Source organism: Rhinatrema bivittatum, chromosome 8 (assembly GCF_901001135.1).
Source record: "Rhinatrema bivittatum chromosome 8, aRhiBiv1.1, whole genome shotgun sequence".
Taxonomy (NCBI): Eukaryota; Metazoa; Chordata; class Amphibia; order Gymnophiona; family Rhinatrematidae; genus Rhinatrema; species Rhinatrema bivittatum.
The window spans coordinates 203,492,212-203,518,686 of NC_042622.1; the positions used below are offsets into that span (position 1 = coordinate 203,492,212).

General features: G+C 42.0%; 1 protein-coding gene across 3 annotated transcripts in view; it reads left to right on the top strand.

Annotated features, from left to right (window-relative positions):
• Nucleotides 1-26,475, top strand: part of CUX1 (cut like homeobox 1) — a 1,076,531-nt gene that overhangs the window by 1,006,354 nt on the left and 43,702 nt on the right. For all 3 annotated transcript variants that reach the window (XM_029612604.1, XM_029612606.1, XM_029612605.1), the window contains 3 exons: nucleotides 7,879-7,991; nucleotides 10,114-10,230; nucleotides 13,312-13,395. In XM_029612604.1, coding sequence (XP_029468464.1) covers nucleotides 7,879-7,991; nucleotides 10,114-10,230; nucleotides 13,312-13,395 — 314 coding nt within the window. The remainder of the gene's footprint in view (nucleotides 1-7,878; nucleotides 7,992-10,113; nucleotides 10,231-13,311; nucleotides 13,396-26,475) is intronic.

Genomic DNA, 26,475 nt, shown 5'->3' on the forward strand with positions numbered 1-26,475 from the left:
TTGCACCACATAATATTCCAAGGACACAATTTATAGGCTGTGAGGTATTTCTTATGAAAGAATTCATAGATTCAGGCAGTGCGACTGGTCAGTCCTAGCCCAGGTGTGCAGTAAGCAAAAGTGGTTACTGCCTTATAGCTGGTCATTTGACCTATGTGATATGATAATTTCAGTCAGGGATGCCTACTATTAGTAAAAAAATAATAATTTAAAATGACATATCCATAAAAAATAATTTCATAGTGAAATAGTATTGACAGCAGAAAAGGACCAAGTGGTCCATCCAGTCTGCCCAGCAAATTTCTATTAGTATCTGCCATGCCATGCAGGTTATCCCATGTTTCTCTTAAGGGTAGCAACTGGTAAATGGTTTACAGTGGGCTGAAGTAGGATAAGACCGGTGACTCAAAGACACCCATTCTTCACAATTGTGCAGCTCACATGTCCCCCCTCCCCTCCAAAAACATTTATACAGAACATACAGAAACCCAAGAACAAATGGATTACAGTGGGCTCTGGTAGAATATAAGACCTGTGATGCAGAGACTCCCACTCTCTCAAGTGACACAAATACAAAATGCCTTCTCTGTATTAGATAATGAAGGAGCTCTAGCGATGAAAATTGAAGTGGTATCTAAAAGGAAAGAAGAAACCCAATGCACACAGAAATTCCATAATACAACCAATAACCATAAAAAAGCTCATTGTGCTGGGTGACTCAGTCATCAAAGGCACTAATTTGGGCACTCTTTTCAGGGGAAACACTATAGTTAAAAGCCTTCCAGGTTCATCAGCTGGTAGAAATGCTATTCAGATAGTGCAATTGAAGAAAGTAAGGACTCTGTAGTTGATATTATCATACATCTGGGAACCAGTGACCTTGCTACAAACAACATCCAAGTGGTACAGAGAGATTTCCAAACTCTGGGAAAACAGATTAGTCACATGGCAGACTATTGCCTTTTCAGAAGTGTTACCTATTCATGGAAAGGGGAAAGAGAGGCTAAGCCATTTAGATAACTTCAATGCATGGCTCAAAACTTGATGTAAGGAAGAAAGGTTTGGATATATTGGGGGCTGGGGCCATGTATGGAACAGTAAAAGGCTCTATGTCAAAGATGGCTTACTTCTGTCTGTGTCAGGAAAAAAGATCCTAAGTGATATATTCAAATCCTATTCCATTAGGCATTTAAACTAGAGGACGAGGGTGGCAGAAGGAGATTGGAATGTCACTCTCCAAATCTCAAAGAAATGGGTGAAGGGGATAACAAAAGTCAGCTGAACAAGTCACAGAAGAAGTACAAGAAGAGCAATAACCTGAAGGAGAGAAGCTGAAAAGCTATGAGCACAAATGCTTGTAGTCTGGGTAATAAAATCCCAGACCTGCAGACTCTAATGGTAGAAGTGGATCTGGACGTTGTTGCTGTTACAGAAACATGGTTTACAGAGTCATATGACTGGGATATAGCCATCCCTGGCTATAATTTAAGGGAGGACAGGAAAGGAGGAGGAGGAGTAACTCTTTATGTCAGAAGCAATATCCAAAAAATTGAAATGCAAGGGACATGGGCTAGCCTAAAAAAAGATGATGATGCTTCCATTTACATCAATGAGGTATATAGGCCTCTAATTCAGACAGAAGTGCTGGACAGAGATCTGATTGAAGACATCGAAAAGATGGGAAAGAAATGAGTAGATTTTAATCTGCCAGATGTAGATTGGAGTATCCCTTCTGCTGAATCTACGACAAGTAGAAAGATAGTGAATGCCCTACAAGGGGCTATGCTCAAACAAATGGTAATGGATCTCATGAGGAGGCAGTGTAATCCTGGATCTAGTGTTCACAAATGGGGATAATGTCCAGACATGTGCCCACCTGAGAACAAGTGATCATCAGATAATGTGGTTTGATATTGCAAATAAGATACAAAGAATTCACACGAAACCCCGAGTTTTGAATTTCAAATATATAGACTTTGACAAAATGGGGATGTACCTGGAGGAAGAACTAGAAGATTGGGAGAGGTGGGACAACAGCAGGCTAAATTAAAAAGAACTATTACTTAGGGGATGGAATAGCTCCCCTATGAGGAAAGGGTGAAGAGGTTAGGGCTGTTCAGCTTGGAGAAGAGACGGCTGAGGGGGGATATGATAGAGGTCTTTAAGATCATGAGAGGTCTTGAACGAGTAGATGTGACTTCATTCCATGAAGTTAGCAAGTAGCACATTTAAGACAAATCGGAGAAAATTCTTTTTCACTCAACGCACAATAAAACTCAGGAATTTGTTGCCAGAGGATGTGGTTAGTGCAGTTAGTGTAGCTGGGTTCAAAAAAGGTTTGGATAAGTTCTTGGAGGAGAAGTCCATTAATGGCTATTAATCAATTTTACTTAGAGAATAGCCACTGCTATTAATTGCATCAGTAGCAAGGGATCTTAGTGTTTGGGTAATTGCCAGGTTCTTGTGGCCTGGTTTTGGCCTCTGTTGGAAACAGGATGCTGGGCTTGATGGACCCTTGGTCTGACCCAGCATGGTAATTTCTTATGTTCTTAAAGGCAACAAATCTATATGTTAAAAAAAAGTAAACAAAAGTTCAAGGAAAAAGAAACCAATTTGATCCTCAAAGGAGGTGACTGCAAAAAATAAAAGCAAAAAAAATAAGTGTTCAGGAAGTATAAAGGATCCCAAAAAGAGGAACACTGGGAACAATACCTGGTGAAAATGAGGGAGACAAAGAAATCAGAAAAGCAGGTCAAGTGGAAGAAAGGATTGCTCAAGAGAGAAAGAGAGGTAACAAATCATTTTTCAGATATATAAGAGAAAGAAGGAAACCCTGAAATAGTATAGTGAAACTGAAAGGTGATGAGGAGCAATGTGCCAAGACAGACAAGGAAATGGCAGACATATTAAACAAATACTTCAGTTCTATGTTCACTAAACAAGTCTCTGGAGAAGGAACGTTGATGGTTGGCAAGACCGTAGAAGGGAATGAGCTAGACCCAACTCCTTTTACAGAAGAGTATGTATGGGAAGAGCTAGGAAAACTGAATGTGGACAAGTCCATGGGGCCGGATGAAGTACATCCCAGGATACTAAGAGAACTCAGAGCTGTCCTGGCGGGTCCGCTGAGTGACCTGTTCAATTGATCCCTGGAAATGGGAGTGGTACCGTGAGATTGGAGAAGAGTGGTTGTGGTCCCACTTCATAAGCGTGGTAGCAGAGAGGCGGCTGGAAACTACAGGCCAGTTAGCCTCACTTCAGTAGTGGGAAAATTAATGGAGACGCTGCTGAAAGAAAAGATATTGAACTATCTACAATCTAGTAAATTGCTGCACTTGAGGCAGCATGAATTCACCAGAAGAAGATCCTGTCAGACAAATCTGATTGATTTTTTTTTGATTGTGTGACTAGAGAATTGGATCGAGGAAGAGTACTCGATGTAATCATAAGAACATGCCATACTGGGTCAGACCAAGGGTCCATCAAGCCCAGCATCCTGTTTCCAACAGTGGCCAATCCAGGCCATAAGAACATGGCAAGTACCCAAAAACTAAGTCTATTCCATTTTATTGTTGCTAGTAATAGCAGTGGCTATTTTCTAAGTCAACTTAATTAATAGCAGGTAATGGACTTCTCCAAGAACTTATCCAACCCTTTTTTAAACACAGCTACACTAACTGCACTAACCACATCCTCTGGCAACAAATTCCAGAGTTTAATTGTGCGTTGAGTGAAAAAGAACTTTCTCCAATTAGTTTTAAATGTGCCACATGCAAACTTCATGGAGTGCCCCCTAGTCTTTCTATTATCTGAATGAGTAAATAACCGATTTGGATTTCAGCAAAGCTTTTGATACCGTTCCACATAGAGGCATGGGAACAAATTGGGAAGCTTTGGAGTGAACACCAAGGTAGGGACGTGGATTACAAACTGGTTGACTGATAGACAGCGTATAATGGTAAATGGAACCTACTCTGAAGAGAGTGCCACAAGGATAGGTATTGGGACCAGTTCTATTCAATATCTTTGTGAGTGACATTGCGGAAGGGATAGAAAGTAAAGTTTGTCTATTTGCAGATGGTACCAAGATCTGCAACAGAATGGACATGCCTGAAGGAGTAGAGAGAATGAAAAGTGATTACAAAGGCTTGAAGAGTGGTCAAAGATTTGGCAGCTAGGATTCAATGCCAAGAAGTGCAGAGTCATGCATCTGGGATGTGGTAATACAAAAGAGCGATATGAGATTTGGGGGGGGGGGGGGGCTGATGTGCACACACCACGAGTGGGATCTTGGGGTGATATTGTCTGGCAATCCTGAAGATGGCTATGCAGTGTGACAAGGTGATAGCTAAAGCCAGAGGAATGCTGGGCTGCTTAGAGAGAGGAATAACCAGTAGCAAAATGGAGGTGGTGATGCCCTTGTACCGGTCCTTGGTGAGGCCTCACCTGGAGTACTGTGTTCAGTTCTGGAGCCCATATCTCAAAAAGGATTGAGACAGGATGGAGGAGGTCCAGAGAAGGCGACCAAAATGGTGTGGAGTCAGTATCAGAAAACCTATGAGGAGAGACTGAAGAATATGAATATGTTTACCCTGGAAGAGAGGAGGCGCAGGAGTGATATGATACAGACCTTCAGATACCTAAAAGGATTTAATGATGTGCAGACATCAAACCTTTTCAGGAAATCAGTAGAACTAGGAGTCACGAAATGAAACTCCAAGGAGGACACCTCAGAACCAACGTCAGAAAATATTTCTTCACGGAGAGGGTGGTGGATGCCTGGAATGCCCTTCTGGAAGAGATGGTGAAAACCGAAAGAATGAAAGAATTCAAAAGGGCATGGGATAAACATTGTGGATCCCTAAAGGCTAAAGGATGGAAATGAAGAAAAGAGTGCATGGAGTTAACTTGCTGGTGTGGTGGTTACTACCCTAAACCAATAAGCATTAATACTATTGATGCAACTCCATCATTGCTCTCTGCTTTAACGATGGGGAGAAAAAAGGGAACTGGATTCATTCAGCAACCGAGGGCCCCAACTTTTACGGTCTGGGAAACAAGTATGGGGGTAACTTGCTGACGCAGCGGTTACTACCCTTAACCATAAGGCTGATACTTTGATGCAACTCAGCTTTGCTGTTGAAGCAGAGAGCAATGTTTAACAGGGAATTGGATTCAACAGTAATCAACGAGGGCTAGTGTGGGAATCTGATAAACACAGGGGGGTCCAGAAATTTGATTCAAACAGCAGCCAATGAGGGCCCTGACTTTTATGGTTTGCGAAACAGATAAGCATGGGGTAACCTACATGGCAAAGCAGATACTACCAAATGATTGCTGGGTAGACTGGATGGACCATTTGGTCCTTTTCTGCTGTCATTTCTGTGTTTCTATACCCAAGCCTTATGAATAGGGTAGTAATATTTGAGATCAAAACCCAGCAACTGACAAACCCATTAAAAAAATTACTGGTAGCAACATTTTTACTGGGTGAGGAGCTTTCTTGAAAATTCAGACAAGGAAGACCTTGTTGCATGCTGGGGCATCTCTGGCTCACCCCCTCTTTTTCTGCCAGCAGCCAAAAATGTCCCCTCTCTGCCACCGCACACTAGAGTTTGTTTCAAATGGCACCTCAGTTCATCGCCCAACTTACCCTACCCGATTTTATATATATATATATTTATTTTTTTTCTCTCTCTTTTGCTCCCAGAAGTGCCAGCCTTTGGCATAAACCTGCTTCAGGTTAACCAGTTAGACAAATTAAACCATAATAATTTATCTGAAATAACTCCAGGTTGAGTCCTAGTTCTGCTGAAACTGATGAATCTGCACTATCAGGTTTGTATAGTGTGGCGTGATTTCTGTATATGTAGTGACTCGCCTTGCATTACGAGACATATATGTGTATATGTAAACATGGAGAAATGTGAAAACTCTACATCTGCATGAATTTTCAAGCACTTTTTAACATTATCCTCATAAGGTGCCGATCATTTTCTACAGCACACTGTGTAGGAGCTGTGGTGGTCCTTCCCCTCCCTGCCCCCTCCCTATTTGGACATGATAGGACAAGCTATTATGGCAACAGATGGATTGAACCAGCATCTGAATGCTTTTTATATGTGTTGAAAAGCTCTAAATAATGGTACAGTAGCTCTTACAGCAGCTTCACTAACAGGCCGATACAGAATTGTGCACTCAGGCTAGCACACAAGTTAACCCGCGGTTGGACGCGTGTCCAGTAACCCCTGATGCAATAAGAGGATTAACGCGTCCAAACTATCACTTAGCTAATAGCGCTCATCACATGTAAATGCCAGGTTAATGAGGCTATTAGCTAGTATCCCGATGTAAAAAAAATCATTGTGCGCCCGACACACACATTTTAACCCTCAAAAATTAAATCTTGAGGCACCCCAAGCTCTAAACAGAAAAACAGAAAATACTGCTTTTCTGTGGTTCCTCTGACTTAATATCGTCATAAGACTAAGTAGGAGAAACCACAGAAAGCAGCAACATGAAAGAGAAAAAAAGTCTTGATGATGGTCAGGTTAGGAAAACAAAATGCTTATAAAATTGAGCGTCTGTTTTCCTAACCCACACCAGCCATGTCTCCTGGGCACCCAATGCCATGGACACCCTAAGGACACACAATTTGTCCCTAGCATGTCCTTTTTAGCACAGCAGCACCCAAGAGAGGTGAATGTGTGCGTGGTAAAAAAAAAAAACAGGCACTTGATTGCATTGATCTGTAAGAGAAGGAAGTTTAGAGCAGGCTGAGACTGCTGGCCAGATGACCCGTGGGGTTTTATTTCCAGCTGTAACTGGAGACTTTCTCTCATAGAGAAGGTGGTGCCAGGGGTTGTAGACTGGATTCTGAATGATGCACAGTGCAGTCTCGGCATATGTCAGATGAAAATTAAAATGATAAACCACTACAAATGGTCTTTATGGAAATATGTCTAGTAGCTGCAAACTCTGATTTTAGGGGAGGGGGTTTTTCCCCCTTTCTCCTTGCCATTCCTCGTGAGTAGTGGTGCGTTGCCAATGTCTTAATGAAGCAAGAACTGCTACCTGTTCTGAAAGTTATGTGATAGAACATATATTTTTTTTATATGCATTTGATCTAAGACCAAGGTTAATTTGCATATTTAGTTACCCAGTAAACCAGCACCGTCTCAGTTTCTCAAGGACAGGATGTAAGAAATACTGCTCTAGTGAAAACAGCCAATACTAGAGAGGTACATTGACTCCAACTAATAATTATTTATTCTTTATTTATTTGATTTACAGTATATTCCAACTTCTGTATTGTCAATGCCCCTAACTGTTCTGATCCTCCACCCCCTATTTAATATGCCTACTGTACTCATTTGTGCAACCCACTGTGTTGTACCGTATATAAAAATCTTTCTTTGTAACGCCCGTGGAGCGCCCCAGTTGGAAAAGCGTGCCATAAATAATGGTGATGATGGAAGGCCTCAGCAGGCTTGAACCTGGCACCTGGCTCTTTCAGCTCATCTTCAGGTGCTAAGGCAGAAATGAACCAAACCAGTTCCCTCTGCCCCAGGCCAGGAACGAAGAGGTGAAACCAGAACTTAGAGAAAACCAAAAGAGGCGGAACAAGCAGAAAGGATAAAACAAGTTACACAAAACATCTGGAAAGTGGTTGATTTTTCATTTTGTTTCTTAGCTGTGGCTTAAAGCCCAGGTGGACTGCTTGGCTAGGTTGGCCCATCTCTGGCCAAAGGCCTTAGTCTAAAATTGTCTTTCTTGTTACATGGCGGTTTGTTTACTATTGTGTTTTACATTCCTAATACTGAAAACATTTCACTCCTTTTGAAATTTATTTCCTGAAACTTTGATTTTTGTTTCTAGGTCACACTCCGTCTTCAAACAGTTCGCTCCCTGAAGGCCAAATGGATTCTCTTCTTTCCATCATCTCCAGCCAGAGGGAGCGTTTCCGTGCCAGAAATCAGGAGCTTGAAGTGGTGTGTTACCAGGAATGCATTCAACCAACACCTTTTGTACGGTCTTCACACAGAGGCGCTGACTCCCCCAAATAATCAGTGCAAATGCATTCAGGAAGGTTCACTAGACCCAGAACTCCCTCTTTATAACACACAATGCTTGTCACAAACTGAAAGTGGGGTCTCATGGGGCCGATTTTCAGCATGGGGCAGAACAGCGTAGACAGCCAGCTATATTTTAGCTGACTATCTTAGGCTATATTTCAGCCAGCCAGCTAGGTTATAACTAAAAATGGGGAAAGGTTCCAGGATAAAACAGCTGGCTAAATTTAAGCCTGTAATAGCTGTGTCTAGGTTTGGCCGACCACTAATGAAAATTAGTGCTAGTTGGCTAACTTCCTTCTCCATCCCTACTAGTGACATTAGGTAGCTATATTTACCACTTGACATGGTTAGATTGTCAAATATTGGCTCTAACCAGCTAACTTACAGGCCGATACAGTAAAACCCACGGGAGAGCCGGCGCTCCAAGGCTAGCGCCCGCTCTCCCAACGCGCGCACAGGCCGCTCTCCTGTGCACGCGATTTAGTATGCAAATGAGGGCCTGCGGTAAAAAGAGACGCTAGGGACACTAGCGCGTCCCTAGCGCCTCTTTTTTGACAGGAGCAGCAGCTGTTAGCGGATTTGACAGCCGATGCTCAATTTTGCCAGCGTCGGTTCTCAAATTCGCTGACAGCCATGGGGTCGGAAAATGGACGCCGGCATAATTGAGCGTCCATCTTCTGACGCACGGGCCATGGGCCATTTTTAATTTTTTTTTAATTTTGGGGCCTCCGACTTAATATCGCTGTGATATTAGCAGTTTTTTCTGCTTTTCTGTACACTTCCCCGGTGCCGGCAGAAAATAACGCCAGCCTTTGGGCAGGCGTTAATTTTTGAAAGTAAAATGTGCGGCTTCACTGCACATTTTGCTTTCTGGATCACGCGAGAATAACTAATAGGCATCAACGTGCATTTGCATGTTGCGGGCACTATTATTTTTGGGGGGGGGGGGGGTTGGCCATGCGTTTTCGACGTGCTATTACCCCTTACTGTATTGACCCGTTAGAAAGTTAGCCAGCTAGCTCACTTTGAAAATCCATCTCTTAGTAATTATCTGCTCAGTATTTGTTAGGTCACAGTGATCTGCTATAGAAAATTTAGTAAATATGTAAATGCCCAGTGTTTTTATTATAAAATGGAACTACTGCCCCTTCCCTCCTGAGCTGCTTTTTTTCCTGCTTTCATTCCAGTTGCAGATGGATCTAGCCTGAGCCCCATATGCAAGCTCCAACCAGTCCTTCACTGCTTGGTTGTGGTACATCCAGTTCTAATGTTACACTGTTGCCTTGTGGCAAGGAAGCACAAAGCAATAGAGCCAAAGAACCATCATTCATATTTCCCCAATGTTGTTGCCTGCTTCCCAGCTATTTGCCAAGCAGCACAGCAACATCATGTGGCTCACAGGACAGAGCACAGCTCTCTCCTCCATCACTATTCTCCGCCTGGCCAGTAATATACCACTGTGAATGTAGTATATGGCTTACCTTTGCTGAAGGAGCCGTGGCTACTGTCTTTGTAATATTAACAGCTGGAAAAGCAGAGACCTGAGTATTCTGCATAGCACTGCTGTGGGGCTCACAAGATACTGTACTTGGGGATGCGCAAAACCATGCATGTATTTACTGATTTTTACTCATTACATCACTTATAGACTTTGCTCGTAGGTTAATTCTTTTCTTTTTTTAGTTGTAAGAGTTTCCCTGCAATTCAACCCCTCCCCCTTGCAGCATGTAATGCATTGTGTGGCAGCCTTTGGATCCAGTGAGTTTGAGGTAATTTGCAGCTCTCTTGCTAAGAAGGCTTCTCCCAGGGGCTTAGGAGAGCTGTTTACAGGGTTGCAAGAATACTGTGTGAGCCACAACCTTTGCAAATGATAAGTTGTGAGCATTATAACTTCAGAGGTGCACTTTTAAAACGCTGGCCAGGATACAGTGTGTCCTGCTTTCTGTTAAACACCTCCCAGCCTGTCATGTCCTCGGCTGCTAGTATAAGGGAGCAGTGTGATACACTCCTGACAGTGTCCTTTCCCTCCTCTGCCCAGGAGAATCGCATGATGCACCATACCATGCAGGCCCTGCAGAGCGAGCTCGACAACCTGAGAGCTGACAACATCAAGCTGTATGAGAAGATCAAGTTCCTGCAGAGTTACCCTGGCAGAGTGAGTACCAGCTCCTGTGCTATGAAATGAGTGAGCTCTTTCTGAGGTCCATATTTAGACACAGCCCCAGTAGCAAAGTTAACCGGATAAACTTAACTGGCTAGCTTTGGAGGCATATTCAGTAGTGCAGCTGCATAATTGAATATAGCCAGATATGTTAAGTAGTTAGCCAGATAACTATAGCTGGCTAACTTTCGGACAGCTCTTTGACCTGACCAGATTTAGCTAAGTTAACCGGCTAACTCTGAATATTGGAGTTAGCCGGTTAACTTAGCCAGCTAACTCAACTCCTCCAGTTATGCCCCCAGAACGCCCCCAATTTATCCAGCTAAATTCTAGCCACCTAACTTATTAGCCGGCTAGAATTTAGTCAAATAAAGGCTGAATATAGCTGGGTAAGCCATTTAGACGGATAGCTTTTCAGTTATCCATCTAAATGGCTTTTGAATATTGACCTCTGTTTTCTTTTGTCAGGTAATTATTTATCTCCCTCTTCTCAGCCCCTTAAAAGTTCAGGAATGCCTGGGCTGGGTGGAAGCCAATTTACATATTTGCTCTTCAGCAGCCAGAGAGCTTAACCCTTGTATAAAGTAGCTATACTAAGTACAGAGGGGAGAGTGAGAAAGAGCAGAGACAGGGCAGGGAGAGGCCATTGCCATAAAGACTGACTCCAGTGCTCACCCATGTTATCTGTGGGCCTCCTCCCCCTCCAGAATACAGTTCTGGCTATGACTCTGCTAAAACATGCTCATTTTTAACCACAGTGAGGGAGGGCAGCCAATTAACATGAGGAAAACACGTCTTACCCACATAAATTGTTTTGAAAATTGTCCTCATTTTGGGTAGAAAGTGTTTGGCCATCATAACATGTACAAAATCTCTTTTATCTTTTCATGCTTAAAAATCCCATCATCCCAGTAGAGGGAGCCCTTCTCCTTAACCAGTCTCAGTGGCTGCGCTTTTTAACTCACAAAATCCAATGTATGTCCAAGCTGAAAGCTGGAGTTGGCATTGCATACCAGAGGTTTAATGAGAGGAATGGCAAATCCTCCCACAAAAAAATAAGGGCTAGCAGACACATGAACCAATATTAAATAGTATATTATATACAGCGCCACTCCACAAAGAAACCTCCGCTCAGCAAACAAAGCACTACTAACAATCCCTTCAGTAAAGTCAGCAAAATTAATCCAAGTGAGAGAAAGGGCTTTATCATTGGCTGGGCCCATACTATGGAACACGATGCCACCCGAACTCAGATTACAGAATAATCTCAAAACTTTTAAGAAAAATCTAAAAACATGGCTCTTTAAAAAAGCCTTCCCTAAAGAGTGTGGAGGGTAGAGAATGAAAGTACAGGGTAATGCAGATGAGAATGAATTTAATCAATCCTACTTTTAAGAAGTAATATTTCAAAGCGATAGTAACTCAATAATATACCTGGACTTGACCAACATTACTCAAATAATGATTTTATTTATGAAATTGTAACCGAACTTTATTGGCACCTGTTAGAATGTAAGATATCCTACATTTACTTACCTTAGTCTATGTGCCTATTTGTAAACCGTTGCGATGGTATATAACTTAGCGACGGTATAGAAAAGTTTTTAAATAAATAAATAAAAATATATAAAATATTAAAGAACAGCTGAATCTGGAATGAGAGAATGAAACATCTGTTTATAGTGGTGTAGTAATCAGACTTCCATCACAGGTAGAAGAAATGGATAGAGGTTTGACTGAAGACATTCAAAACATTGCTATGAAAGCGGAGGTACTATTGCTAGGTGATTTCAGTCTGCTGGATGTTGATTGGGATATTCCAGCTATGGTGTCATCTAGAAGCAGGGAGATCAGAGTTCATAGCATTGAAGGATCAAAACTTTGAACATTTGCACACGCTAACAGATTATTCTAAGAATAATATGAGAGCCTCTGTAACTAGGAGCTTGTGCCCAATTTCTTCTCTTCTTTGTGATGTGAAAGCACTGGAGTCTGACCTCCAGCTGCCTAGGGAGCTGAAAATTGTAAGATTGAGAACTATACCTGAGTTTAGAGAAATCAAGGGCTCCAGTGAAAGTATAAATTGTGAATATGACGAACTACAGCAAAATATCATAGAAGCAGAAGAAAAAGTAACCTTGATGAGAGTGAACAAGGCCTGCACATACAGCTGAAGCTACTTGACAAAACAATCCCATTCTTGATCAATGCATTGATTGTCCAAGAGGCAAGAGCTCCGGGTTTCAGCCTTAACCTGTTTGCTGTTTTTGAGAGCCTCAAAAGCCTCAGATTGATTCCCTTTTTCCAGTCATTACTTCCAAGATTTATTAGAAGTTGAAGGCTCTCTTTGCTTCCCTTTGAAGAACCGCAAGTGATTATGTTGTGATTTCATTGATACCAAGTTAAAGAGTGGGTGTTAGGCCAGCCCGGTGGCTCTATGGGGATGCTGTACAGTGCTATGCAGAGGACATTGGGTTGATTCCCAGGTTTGGTCTTTCAGGGATGCTGCTTCCTGGGGTGCTGCAGAGGCAGGGAGTCCCAGTCATCTTATAACAGTGATATCTAGTATCAGAAAGAAGGCTCAATGTGCCATAGCCCAACATAGGCCAGTTCTGATTGAGCTGGAGGCTGAATGGTAGCTAGAGGAAAATGCCAGGCCCAAGGAGGAAATAGGAACTGAAAGAATTGTGTTTTTGGAATATTTGCATCTATTACAACATCAAAGGATATGGTAGGGGCCTTAAATTTACTGTGAACCTTCAATCCTCTGCTTCCTTACTCATTTCCTGTTTGCTCATGCCATGTCATATGACTTTCTCCTTTTGTATTTTTACAGCAATTTTCCAGTTTTCAAAGCATAGAAATTAACTTCCATACAGGCTTGGGGGATTCTGTTACAAATTTTTAAAAATCTCTCTGTACATCTTGCCTTTTGTTTCTGAGAGGTATCATGTAGCTTTTCTTCCCTGGTGGTGAGTTAGAGCATCTGTGCTCTCGGCAGGTTACATCAGAATGACTAATTACTGCAGTCCTAACCCAGATACGGAGGTCACAGCATCTGTTTGTCTCTTGCAGGGTGGCAGCAGTGATGACACAGAGCTCCGTTACTCATCTCAGTATGAAGAGCGTCTGGACCCATTCTCATCATTCAGCAAGAAGGTATGGTTGTCAGCACAAACAGAGCCAGCTGCTTATTCAGCCCAAAGTTAAGACTATCATCATCATTATCTTTATCATTATCTGTTTTATTTATCACCCGCCTTATTGTAATATCGCCCAAACAACACTGAAAACGTTTTCATGATGACCCATGAAAATGTGCACACACTGCCGTCCATGTGCAGGGTGCTGGACAGTCATCCACTGCAGCAGATTAATCTTGAAAAGTTCTCTTCCTGACAGTCTAAGGGAAGGAGGACTAAAGAACAAGAATTTGGGGGCTGATTACAGAGTACCACGGTAACCTAGTAATATGGCAGTTGTCGGCAGGTGAGAACCTCTTGACGCACCCGGCCTGCTGAGTTGCCTCATGCTCTACATGATCTCCAGCCATCTCCCTCCTTTCCCTTACCGACACCTTTTGCCAGCCTGCTTGACTTCTGTCTTTCCTTTTGGTTGCCATTGTTTCTGGAGCTTTGCCAAGACTTGCCTCATTTCCATTTGCCTCCCAATTAGAGAAATATGGAGTGGAGGAGTAGCCTAGTGGTTAGAGCAGTGGGCTATAAACCAGAAGACCAGGGTTCTTCAAGTCCCGCTGTCGCTCCTTGTGACCTTGGGCAAGTCACTTTATCCTCTATTGTTGCCTCAGGTATAAACTTAGATTGTAAACCCTCTGGGGATAGGGAAATACCTACAGTATCTGAATGTAATCCACTTTGAAGCACTGTGAAAAGTGGAATATAAATCTAAATAAAAAAATTTTTTTTAAAGTTGTTTGGGATCCTCCCAGAGAAAATAGCTGATACAGGATTTGCCCTTGGAAAGGTGGGCGACTCGTTCTAGAGCTCTGGGCTTTGATGTAGTTCACCCTATTATTATTCCAGGGTCATATCCCCACATGAGTGGTATGAGAAAATCCCAGTGGCAGTAGGCTGGAGAATTATCCACACCAAATCTGTAGACAGTTACAAATTACTTGGAGGCAGGGCATGCTGACAGGAGAACTATTGCTTCCATGTCAGCAGTGAGATCCCGCAGGCTGCTACTGTTGGATAAAGCTTAGACCTCACCACTGCCTGACTGGCACGGATATTGCATGTTCTATTTAGGTAATAATACTAAGGTATTAATAATAATTAGTCCAGTTATTTGCTATGATTGGAATGCATTTTGACGGTTGGTGGAGATATGAAGTAAAGCAACTTCAAAATAGTCCATACAGTGTATTGTATGTCATTGATTCTTGTGCTTTTGTACCAGCATGTTTCTGGGATAACGTTTTTGAGCGTTTTGGTTTTGAGGTGGTAGGAGAGCTCACTTGCATCTAACTATTTTATTCAGGCTAACAGAATATTTTTTTTTTTTTAGTTAACAGGCTCTCCTTCATTCTGTGCTGCACTGTAGGATTACGTGCTTTAAAGAAAATAAGTCAGTCAGTCACAGACAACAACAGAAAACCAGCCTTTTCAACCATCGTTTGCCTGCTCCCTTTCTGTTTGCCTTCTACAATTGCTGGAAGGGTGCTCCTTGTGACTCCCCTGGCAAAGGAAAGCAAAACGAATTGGGTGAAAATTTCTATCACACTAAGATCCTTTTTTGGTATTTATATTAGGATTAAAGAAGGACAAGTTAGTCAGTCTGACACTAAGCTGCTGGGCTCTGCTGCTTCCATGTTTCCTGGACAGGCTGATTCAGTCCTAGTATTATCACGCTGCATGCATGTCCCGAAGAACAGCAGAAGTGAAAGTCCATTCCTGCAGAGTGGGGTTAAAACCAGGACTGGATCAGCCTGCCTTTAAAAAAAAAAAAAAAGCCGAGTCATTTGGTCACCTTCTCTGCCCTTTAGTGCCAGGGGCTTACAAGTTTTCCTTCCCACTCATGCCCCCTCTAGGAGTTCTGTTTTTTTAATCTTGAGAATACAGCAGGTGTTTCACAAACCAACTTCTAAAAGTTCTGAAGAGGGTTTCTGGGCCTGTGAAAGAAAGAGATGCTTTACATCCTCTTCAGAATTCGTTTCAGAAAGGAAACTTTTAGAAAGATAGCTTTGGTTAAAAAATGTATTCAAAAAGAGAGAGAGAGAGAGAAATCTATTTCCTAAATCCTGATGAAGGGTAGCTGGAAACATTTCCTGTTTGAGAAGGTTTATCCTGGTTTCAAATTAAAGAATATCAAACTAAAACCACAAAGAAGCTTTTAAGTAAAGATGTGCACATGTATTATGTACACTGACAGTAAAAGCATCCATAAGAACCTCTACAAATTTATCCTTCATTGATTCTTATCCTGAGAACCGAAAAGCTCATCACTCTTCTTACCATTTTTATCATCCACTCTTGAGCTTCAAATTTGTGTTCATCCTTAGCTTGGACTTTCAGTTGTGACTTCTAGGTGTGGGGCCAAGGTCTTGGCATATCCAGATTGCTGTGTAATCCCTTAAGCAGGTCATTACCAGCTACCTCCCATTATCAGCTTGGCTATCTAGACAAACACCAGTCAGACTCGACTGAAAGCCTTCCATGACAGTTAATCCCAAAGTTTCCAAAATTACTGTACCTCTTTTTCACCTTACAGAGACATTAGACGGTGCGTTGGCTGATCAGAACATGGCAATGGTAGCAATTTTTTAGGTTAAGGAACCCTGTTATATTATGAGATTCTGTGGAACACTATCTCTCACTTCCTACTCCTTTCCCATGTACAGTTGTATGCAAAGGTTTAGGCCCTGAGTCAAATTATATGTTTCATTAAATCTCTAACAGGTGAATTTTCAATATCGTAGCAATTTTCAAAAGCCATTTCCTGCGTAAGTGCAATTAAATGTGGGTAGATCCTACGAACAGTTCAATGGCATGTATTGTAGCAATTTTCAAAAGCCCACTTACATGGGTAAAGCGCATTTACACATGTAAAATCTCCAGTTTTAAACATGTAAATGCTTTTGAAAATCATGGCCTAAGTGAACAGAAGCTAACACAACCTCTACATGGTACAAAGATAAACATGACAACTTTCTGCAATTTTTAATGCAAAATTACTATTTGGTGATTTTAACAGATTGAAAATAATAAAAAAAATGAATATGGCATATGCAAAAGTTTGGACACGCTTCCAGTCGACTGCTTACTCCTTTTTTTTAAAAAGTTAGTAATAAGGCCCAACAAGGTGATTGACTTGTTAGGCCTTCATTTAGTCAGGTGAAGACAATTCCATGGTTGAAGAAATATTCTGACACTTCTAACCCGGAAGAGGTAGTGAGAATGAAAAAGGTAAAATATTCAAAAGGCATATGATAAACACTGTGGATCCCTAAAGTCTAGAGCTTAGAAATGAAAGAAAAGGTGCAAGGGAATAACCTGCACGGAGCAGCAGTTATCCCTCGTAACAGAAGATCTTGATGCTTGTGGCACAACTGCAACATTGCTCACTGCTTTGATGGCGGGGTAAAAGGGGGGGAATTGAATTCAAAAGGCAGCCAATGCTGGGCCCCGAATTTTATGGTCCGAGGCACTGATATACAGACATTAGGGATAAAGCACTGGACTGCTTCTATGGCCAAGTCCAAAAGCAAAGCACGTTCAAGCAGCACTGCCTGAATTATCAGGAAAGCTGCTCACCCTATAAAAATATTGCTAGCAGTAATTTTGTTATGGGTTTGACAATTGCTTGGTTTTGATTGTAAATATTATTACCCTTAACATAAATAAGGCTTGGGGACAACCTACATGGAGCGGCATTTACTACCCTAAGAAACTTGCTGGGCAAACTGGATGGACCATTTAGTCTTTTCCGGCTGTCATTACTATGTTACTATGGACAGTTGTAAAAGGAAAACTTTTCTACAACCCCATTATAAAAGTCATTGTTTAAAGTATGTAAAACAAAATCTTGGTAAGCCTGAAACTTTTTGAAACATATTTTAGAAGCTTAGGTCCCACAGTCAGTGAAGAATTTGAAACTGAAAAGAGGTTGAATATTTCAGCAAGATAACGATCTGAAACATACCTCAAAAATCAACCATGAAGTACCTATAGAAAAGAAGGATGATGGTTTTGGAATGGTCTTCATAGTCCCCAGACTTCAAGATAATCTGTGGGAAAATCTGCAGGAAGATTACTGAAAATCTGTGGGGAGTGCATGCAAGGAGACCTAGAAGAGTTCTGCAAGGAAGAATGGAAAGAAATTCCAAAAGGAAGAATAGAATCTTGTTGGCTAAAAGAAATATTTGGAAGCTGTTATTTCTGCCAAAGAAGGGGGCTACAAAGTACAGAGTGAAAGGATACAAACTTTTGCATGTGCCTTTTCACTTTTTTTGTATTATTTTTAATCTGTTAAAATCAGCAAATAAATACCAATTTTGAATTCAGAATTGAAAAAAAATGTCATTTAACTATAACAAGCTATGGCCTGGATGGCCTGGAAACTATGGCACTAAATATCGCATGCAATAGGAAAAAGGGCATGTTTTATGGTAATAAGCAGTTTATCGCAATTTGAGCTAATAGAGAGAGAGAGCGCCTAGCCATAATCCCTCATCCTAGGTAGGTATTTATATCTCTATAGGAGGCCCACCTAGTAACTTGAGGTGAGGTTTAGGTATTATTGTAGGGCTTAGGGGTCACTTTGACATTCAAAATGAGACGAACGAACAGAACAGTGCTCTCTTGTGAAGATTTGATGACCTTCGGAGTGAGGAAATTCACCCAAAGATGAGATTTGTGCAATGATCTCTCAACCTAGCTTGATGGACTCTCTACCTGGATAACATAAAGCTAGGCTTGATGTTATCTCTCTCTCTCTCTTCCGCCCCCCCCCCCCCCTCCCCTCCCGTGGTTGTAGAAGGGCCCTGACAGCTAAGCTGGCTTCAGGAGATAAAAAACGGCATCTGAGAAAAAAATTGCAAAGTGCGATAAAGCCCTATCCCTAATGCTAATGAAAAAGGTGTAGTTAAAATACGCGTTAAAGCTGTGCAATACAGCTTTGCAAAATTGTTAACCCAGCCCACTCAGTCACAAATCACACCCCAAACTCCTCCCTTTTTCTGATTTGCATCGCACCATGCGTTATGGTGCTTTCGCGGGCGTTAAAGGCATTTTCACATGCGTTAAAGGGGCTTAATGCATGCGAAAACGCCTTACAGCAATTTGATAAATGACCCTGTATGTGAGATAATCCAACTAAGTGTCGGAAAAATACCAACCTAACCAGGTGATTCATCAAAATGCATTAGGGATCTTAATATCGCAAAGCGTGCTAGATGCAAATTTTATATTTTGTATGCAAGTGGGAGGAGTTTATGGAAATGAGGATCCTCTAGCATGGAATGCGGTAGAGTAATGCACACTAGCACGGGATTTAACGTCAGAAATAACAACACCTTTTTATACCACTGCATGGGGAGACACTTTCAACTCTGGGCGGGTTGGGGGTGGTTTTACATTCACAATCAGATGAATTAACTGCAAAGCAGTCTCTAGTGCATTGTACAACTCATCTCCTCTTGTTGGTCCTTTCATTGATTCAAATGATAAAAATTAATCAGTCATATCAAATTTGCAGTTAACTACTCTGCCTGTGTATGTAAACCCCCCCCCCCCCAAACCCGCCCCGAGTTGAAAGTGTCCCCTCTTACAGTGATGTGTGTGTATATATATATATATATATATATATATATATAGAGAGAGAGAGAGATATAGCATGGCACATTGACTCTATACAGAGGCTCTCCCTTTCTCTCTCTCTCTCTCTCTGTGATAACATCTGTGGTTGTGCGTTCAGACCCACGATAAAATATCTATTTGTGCAATGCGATAATGTGCATGCAGTGCGGTAACTCTTCAATTTGCCTAACCATGCCCATTTTTTTTTTTTTTTATCGCGGGTGCTATTTCAGCTGTATTTATAGCATTTTGATGATCTAGGGGAATGAAACAAAAAACCCTAAATACAAACAAATATTATTCTTATAGAAACATAGAAATGACGGCAGAAGAAGACCAAACTGCCCATCCAGTCTGCCCAGGAAGCTACGCAGTTTATCCATTTTTTTTTTTTATCTTCCCCCCCCCCCTTTTTTTTCTCCCTCCCACCCATCACTATTGGCTTCCAGCACCCTCCGGCCCCAATTCCCTTCCACCCCTCCACCAAAGTAGAGAGCAGCGCCGTATCCGCATCCCAGTGAACATCCAGCTCAATCAGGGGTAGCAACCGCCGCAGCAAGCAGGCCACACCCCTGCCCCATACTCTTACCCACCCCTGCTTTGTTTGTTTGTTTGTTTTTTGTTTTGGGTTTTTTTTTTGAGATGGCAGCCCTCCATCCTTCCGCTCCATGAAGGTAGAACACAAACCACTGGCATCCCGCTCCGTGAATGCCTCTGTGGCTACTGCCGCTCCGTGCAGTGTTTTACCGCCTCCCTATATTTACGCCCACTAGACTTGATGGATCCACAGTGTTTATCCCACGCCCCTTTGAAGTCTTTCACAGTTTTAGACTTCACCACTTCCTCCGGAAGGGCATTCCAGGCATCCACCACCCTTTCCGTGAAGAAATACTTCCTGACATTGGTTCTTAGTCTTCCTCCCTGGAGCCTCAGCTCGTGACCTCTGGTTCTGCTGATTTTTTTCCGACTGAAAAGGTTTGTCGTTGTCTTTGGATCATTAAAGTTTTTCAAGTATCTGAAAAAAAATGCTTATAGGACCGTCACATACTAAGCCTGTGATTTATATACCCCAAGGTTCATCTAACAGAGGCGAGTCTCATATTCCTCATTGTGCAGAATAAGTGCCATGTTTCGATAAGTTCCCCCTGCATTAGATTCTAGACATGCTAAAGAAGGGCAGGACCATTTGAACAATACAGGAGAATCGCGGCACATACCCCCTGATGCAGGGCTAATGGAAACAAAACAACTTGGGGCTTTATTCAGGGCCGGCATGACAATTAGGCAGGACTAGGCAACTGCCTAGTGGGTGAGGCACCTGGGTATGCAAGGGTGCCAATTTCAAAATGTGAAAGGAAGGGGGTGACAAGGTCACAGAGCCACTCGCTAGGTTGAGAGAGAGAGAACTGTAAGAGGGCTATATATCTACCACTATCAAAGGGGCACATTCACCTTAGGGTGGGGCGGGAGGGTGGTGTTACATTGTTCTGCCTAGGGTGCTACAGACCCTTGCATCGGCCCTGGCTTTATTCTGCACAATGAGGACTATGAGACTCACCACAAGCTAAGTTTTTGCTTGTAACATACAGAATGTTTATCTCATCTTCTGATTGGGGAAGTTCACATTTAAAAACATAATAATATTGGACTCTTCACAGCAGAATCATACACTATATTAAATAGACCTATAAAGCATTAGATGAGCCTTTGGGTTTATATTCCACAGGCTTAGTATGTGATGGTCCTACAAGCATTTTTTTTTATTTAAGAATAATATTTGTTTGTATTTAAAGATCTTTATTTCTTATGTTTAACTTATACATGCAGAGGTTATGTCAGCTTCTGTTCATAGCACTTAGGGCTGCTATTAATCAAGTTGTCTTAGGGAATAGCTACTGCTATTATTGGCATCAATAGCATGGGATCTATTTAGTGTTTGGGTACTTGCCAGGTACTTGTAGCCTGGATTGGCCTCTGTTGGAAACAGGATGCTGAGCTTGATGGACCCTTGGTCTGACCCAGTATGGCAATTTCTTATGTTCTTAAGTATGCTTGTACTTTGTACATGCTGACTTCAGCCATAATTTTGATTTTTAAAAGTAAATGTTTTTCCCACTCTAACTCCACCCAGAATTGTCCAGAACGCCTCTTCCAAAGCACACCTAATAGCATGCATGAAATTGCTTCTGTATATACTTTTACATATGCAACCCTGGGGTAATTTTCAAAAGGCCTATATGCATATGTAAAATGGTATTTTACACGCGTATATGCTTTTGAAAACTCATTCCTTAGAATTTCATTGAATATAATCTGCCCAGGGTTGCTTAAACTTTTCTATGAACCTGTGTATGTAGAATTGCATAGAACCTTCTAGGCATGCTTGCACAACCCTTTCGGTTCCGATTGAAAAACCCTGGCACAAGTGCACAGTTGGGTCCTTTTTTATTAATAAGCAAAGTGTATGTTCCTTGGGCTGTTTTATGTCATGGAAATTTCTTAAGATAGTATGAGCAAGGTAATTGTTGCTAAGGTGACACTATGATATACAGTATGCAAGATGTAGGGAAGGAGTGCATGATTGTTAGCAGTGTGATAACCTATAGTTAGCCCAAGATTATGGTTTGGCTCTAGTTCTTATCTTGAGACCAGAATCACCAGCACCTCTCAACCTTCCTTTGTCCCGCAGTGGTATTGTTGGGTTGCTCTTCTGCATGGGCCACCCTTCTGGGAGCGTTGCCAGAACTTTACTTAAACTTTAACTTTTAGAAGTCAATTTCCATACATCCAAATTTAAAAGTTTTAGCTTGTTTTTGGAAGTCAAAATAATAATATAACCACAGCTTTTAAAGTAAAAAGAGAACAAGGTTTTAATACTCTACCCTTCTACCACCAGTGTTATAGAGATTTTTTAGGTTTCCATGCAATTTTTGGAAGAAAAATCCTTCCAGAGAAAGCCCTTCGTGTTGTCCATAGGAGAAGTGAGGCAGTAGGTTAGGAGGGATGAGACAGAGATGATGGGTAGGACATGTGAGAAGGAAAGGGATCTGGAGAGAATGGAAACTTTAATATTGAGGGAAATGCATGGCATTGAATAGTAAGGTCATATTTGCTCATTTGAATAGGAAACTAGTCCTGTTCAGCCAGTAGAGGATCGCCTGGCATGAACATTAAAAAGAGTTAACTGTGAAAACAAATACAGTTTCCCCCTCACTTGTTTCCTCAGCAGAAAATGGACATTGCTCTTTGTGGCTGAGACAAATTTGACTATGTAAGTCCTTTTCTCTTCCCTGTGCCAGCAGTGACATCAGACCCTATCCCCTCAAGGGAAGTGAAAGTATTAGTCACTATTTATTGTAAGAAAGCAAATTAGATTTGGACTGCCTCTCTCTCTCTCTTGATCTTTTCTATTATTTCAAACAGTCCCTTAAGGATTACATAAATCGGCACCATTTCTCAGACCTTCATTGCATGGCCAAGTAAAGCACCACCTGTAGGTCTTATTCATGGAAAACCAGAGCAATGTCTTTGGGTTCTAAGATGCACAGAAAACAACTTTAAAGCCCAGAGGTCTTCACTGAGGCCTTTTTGACAGCTCCAATTGATGCTGACGCCTGTGGTAAAGTATTATAATAATTACAATTGCTAAAGATGAGACAGACACCATAAGAAGTTAATATGTTCGCTCTAAAGTTATAATGATTGCATGTTTATCAGGCCCTCAGCCATCCAGGACATCAATGAAAATGAAACGTCCAACTGGAAAGTCCCTGTTACTATTTTTTATTCTGTTTTTTTGGAAGGTACTTAAAAAAACAAAAGCTGCTGAAAGAGGTTCCAATCTGGCCATTGTGCAGTCTTCAGTGTCAGCACCACATGACTCAAAATACTAAAACAGCAATTTTAAAAGTAATTTCTGCGGGTTAAACTGTGCGTTACCTATGGAAGTGGGCTTATAGAAAATTGCCCGCCATATATATGGGTGAAAATATACCTGTAAGGCTTCTATGCAGATACTTTTACCTGCAGTAGAAGGGGGCGTTCCTAGGGGCAGGGTTTGGAACTATGCACATACATGTACATTTTCAAATGTATGTGTGTAAATTTTGCCATGAAAATTTAGCAGGTGCAAATGTATATTGGTACTTTACCTATGGTAAATTTCAAAGTGAAAGTATGTGAATATTTTCAATTTGAAAATTAGTGCAAAGTCTATGGGGAAAAAGTACCTGCAGAATTTGCAGTTGTGCAGTCTTAAAATGACCTCCTAAATGGATGTAAGTACATATATCCAGCATAGTGTCTGGCTCTGCAATCTGCACACTATAGGTGTCACTACAGGGTAGCAAGTGCACCCTAAAACGAGGCTTTCCCTGCCCCCTTTGCCAACCCAGCTCTGGCACCCCTTTTCCTACAGCCTGGTTCTGGTGACAGGAGTATCTAATGCATTCCTGTAATCTATGGTCTTGGCCTCCCCTGTGCAAATAAAAACACTGATTTGTAGCTTGAACTATGCAGGAAAGGAGAGGACAGTGCCAGTGGAAGGGGAAACATTAGCTATGGTGCAGGGACAGAACCCAGGAGGTGAGAGACTTCAGTAGTGGCAGCAGGGAGTGAGATGCTAGGGGACAGCTTCTTTAGCTGTACCAGGGTTTCAAATGGAGAAATGACTCATGTGTCCTGTGCAGCCAGGAATGAAAAGGGATAGACTCAGGAAGAGCAAGAATTCAAGTATGGGGAGAAGCTGGGGACTTAATGATTGGTGGGAGAGAAAGAGCTGGAAATTGGCTCTAAAAAGGGAGGGAAAAGAGGGAACTTCACTATTGGATGAGTGACACAGGATGAGGTAGAGGAGAGGAGACCAAACATTGTATGGGACAGGTAGAAAGACAAAGAACAGGGGATGGAGGGGGACAAATCAGGATAAGAGAAGGTCAGGCTGCACAGGAGATCAGGGAAAGGGTGGGACATGGGAGAGCCTTCTGGGGACTGGTCAGGAGGGAAAACCAATCTGGGATGGGCAAAGCAGAGAGAGAGAGTGTGGGGGGAGAGAGGATCCAGGATGGAAGAAGGAGGAAAGAAAGAGAACTCATGTTAGGGATGAGGGGGAGGGAGACCCATGAGAAGACTCTTTATAGGGTGGGGGTGATGGTAGAAGGAGAAAGGACCTTGATGGGGGAAAGGGAGAGACTGGAGATAGGAGAGAGGGCAAAGGCTACAAATAGGGGAAGGGGGAGAGAGAGAAAAGCCATGGGATGCAGAAGGAACAGTTAGTATAGCTGTGTTTAAAAAAGGATTGGATAAGTTCTTGGAGGAGAAGTCCATTACCTGCTATTAAGTTCACTTAGAGAATAGCCACTGCCATTAGCAACGGTAACATGGAATAGACTTAGTTTTTGAGTACTTGCCAGGTTCTTATGGCCTGGATTGGCCACTGTTGGAAACAGGACGCTGGGCTTGATGGACCCTTGGTCTGACCCAGTATGGCATTTTCTTATGTTCTTATGAACAAGGTAGAAGCTCTATGGGGCTGAAGAAGTGGGGCTCGGGGATTAAATGGAAGCTCAGGGATGAGGGTGAGGGTATTCGAAGATAGAAGAGAGCAGGGGCATGGTAATTGGGGTAGATGAGCTGGGTGGAGAGATGGTGTAAATGATCTGGAGGAGCTGGAAAGAGGCAGGTCTGTGAAGGAGATGACAATGTGGAAATGGGATGGGGAAGAGATGAAAGAGGGGGAATGGGAGGCTGGATATGGGCATAAGAGGCAAGAGAAAGGGGCTGAATGCCAGAAAAGGATGAATGACAAGGAAAAAACTGGGGCTGGTGAGGAGATGAGAGTCAGGGGAAGGTAGTTGAGGGCTAGGAATGAGGTGAATGCAGAAGGTGGAAAATGGGGGAGTGGGTGAAAGATGGGAAAATAAGAGGCTGGGGAAAGAGTAAAAGAGTGAGGAATGGGAGAGCTGAGAAGGTGAAAGTGGGAGATGGAAAACTGGTAGGTAGGTGAGAAGTGAAAGCCTAGAGAAGGAAGGGTGAAACCTTGCTATGAGTGGATAGAGAAGCAGAGATGAGAGGAATGGAGAAAAAGGTTGAACAAGAACAATCAATGTTTGAGACAAATGGAAGGAAGAGAAGAAGGCAGGAGGAGAGAGAAAAAATGAAAAGGAGACCCTGGAAAAGGACTTATGAGAAGACTAAAAAATAGAGACAAGACCCAAAGAGAAATTAAATGCCCTGACAATAAAAGTAGAAAATAACCCATAAAATATGTCAGCTTATGGAATGTGCATTTGTTTTAGCTTTATATTTTGCTCAGTATTGGCAGAAATGCATTTCTGTTGCTCTTTCTCCAGAGTCGCTCTGCTCATAGTCGCTCTGCTCATAGTCTGTGTTCTCAGGGTTTCCATTTCAGTTTTTGTCTTCATGTTTCAGTTTTTAATTTGTAGTCCTTTATTTTGTGCCTGTGTTCTGCATGTGTGACAGATATGAGAGATTCTGCTAGTGTGTCTGTGTAGGGATCTATAGCAGTCTGGCTTGTTCTATTTTTCCAATAGGAGGTGTATTGGTTTTCCAGGGCCTTATCATATGATATCGGCAAAGGCTGGTTGGTGCCATTTTTGAAAGATGGCATCAACTTCCCTGAGTTAGGGGTCGCTCTGGGACCTATTAGACACCAGGGATTTCATTTAAAGGTAAGGGTGGGTGGTCTGGGGGATTGGCTACTGTGAGAAGACCACTAGGGACTTGTGATAAAGTATAGCAGGGGGTGGGGGTGTAGGAACTGAGAGAGAGAAATATATTTTGAAAAGGGAAGGGTTTTAAGAAAGGGTCTGGGTGTTGCCGCACAGTGTTAAAAGTGGGGTGGGCGGGGATCTGCACAGACTCCCGGAGGTCATTTTAGCATATTGGTAGGAGGGGGATGTTTTCAGTCACCTGGCCCTTTAATTTCAGCATGGGAGCATTGGGATGCTTCTGCTGAAAAACTGTTTTTATTTATTTATTTTAAAATATTTATGAATCATTCTTTCCAGATTAAAAATTGCTCAAAGCCATATACAAAATATACACATAATACAATCCACGTAGTTTTTTACAAACAATTATAAAAACAATTAAAAATAAAGCATAATAATAAAAATAGCAAAGTAATATTACTCCTGTCTTCCCTACCTATCATCTACAGTCACAGCTTCACTGCTTAACAGCTAACCCAGGCCTTAATGTCCGACCCTCATTAAGCAGGTTTTCAAACCTTTCCGGAACTTCTTCAAATCTCTCTTCTCTTAGCAATACAGGTAATTCGTTCCATAACTTGGGAATAGCTGGGGTGAAACACCCTGTTTTGCAGATCTACATGCTTAAATGCCTTTACTGATGGCAATTGAAGCTGAGATCACAAACTTAATCTCAGCTCATGACTGCTACT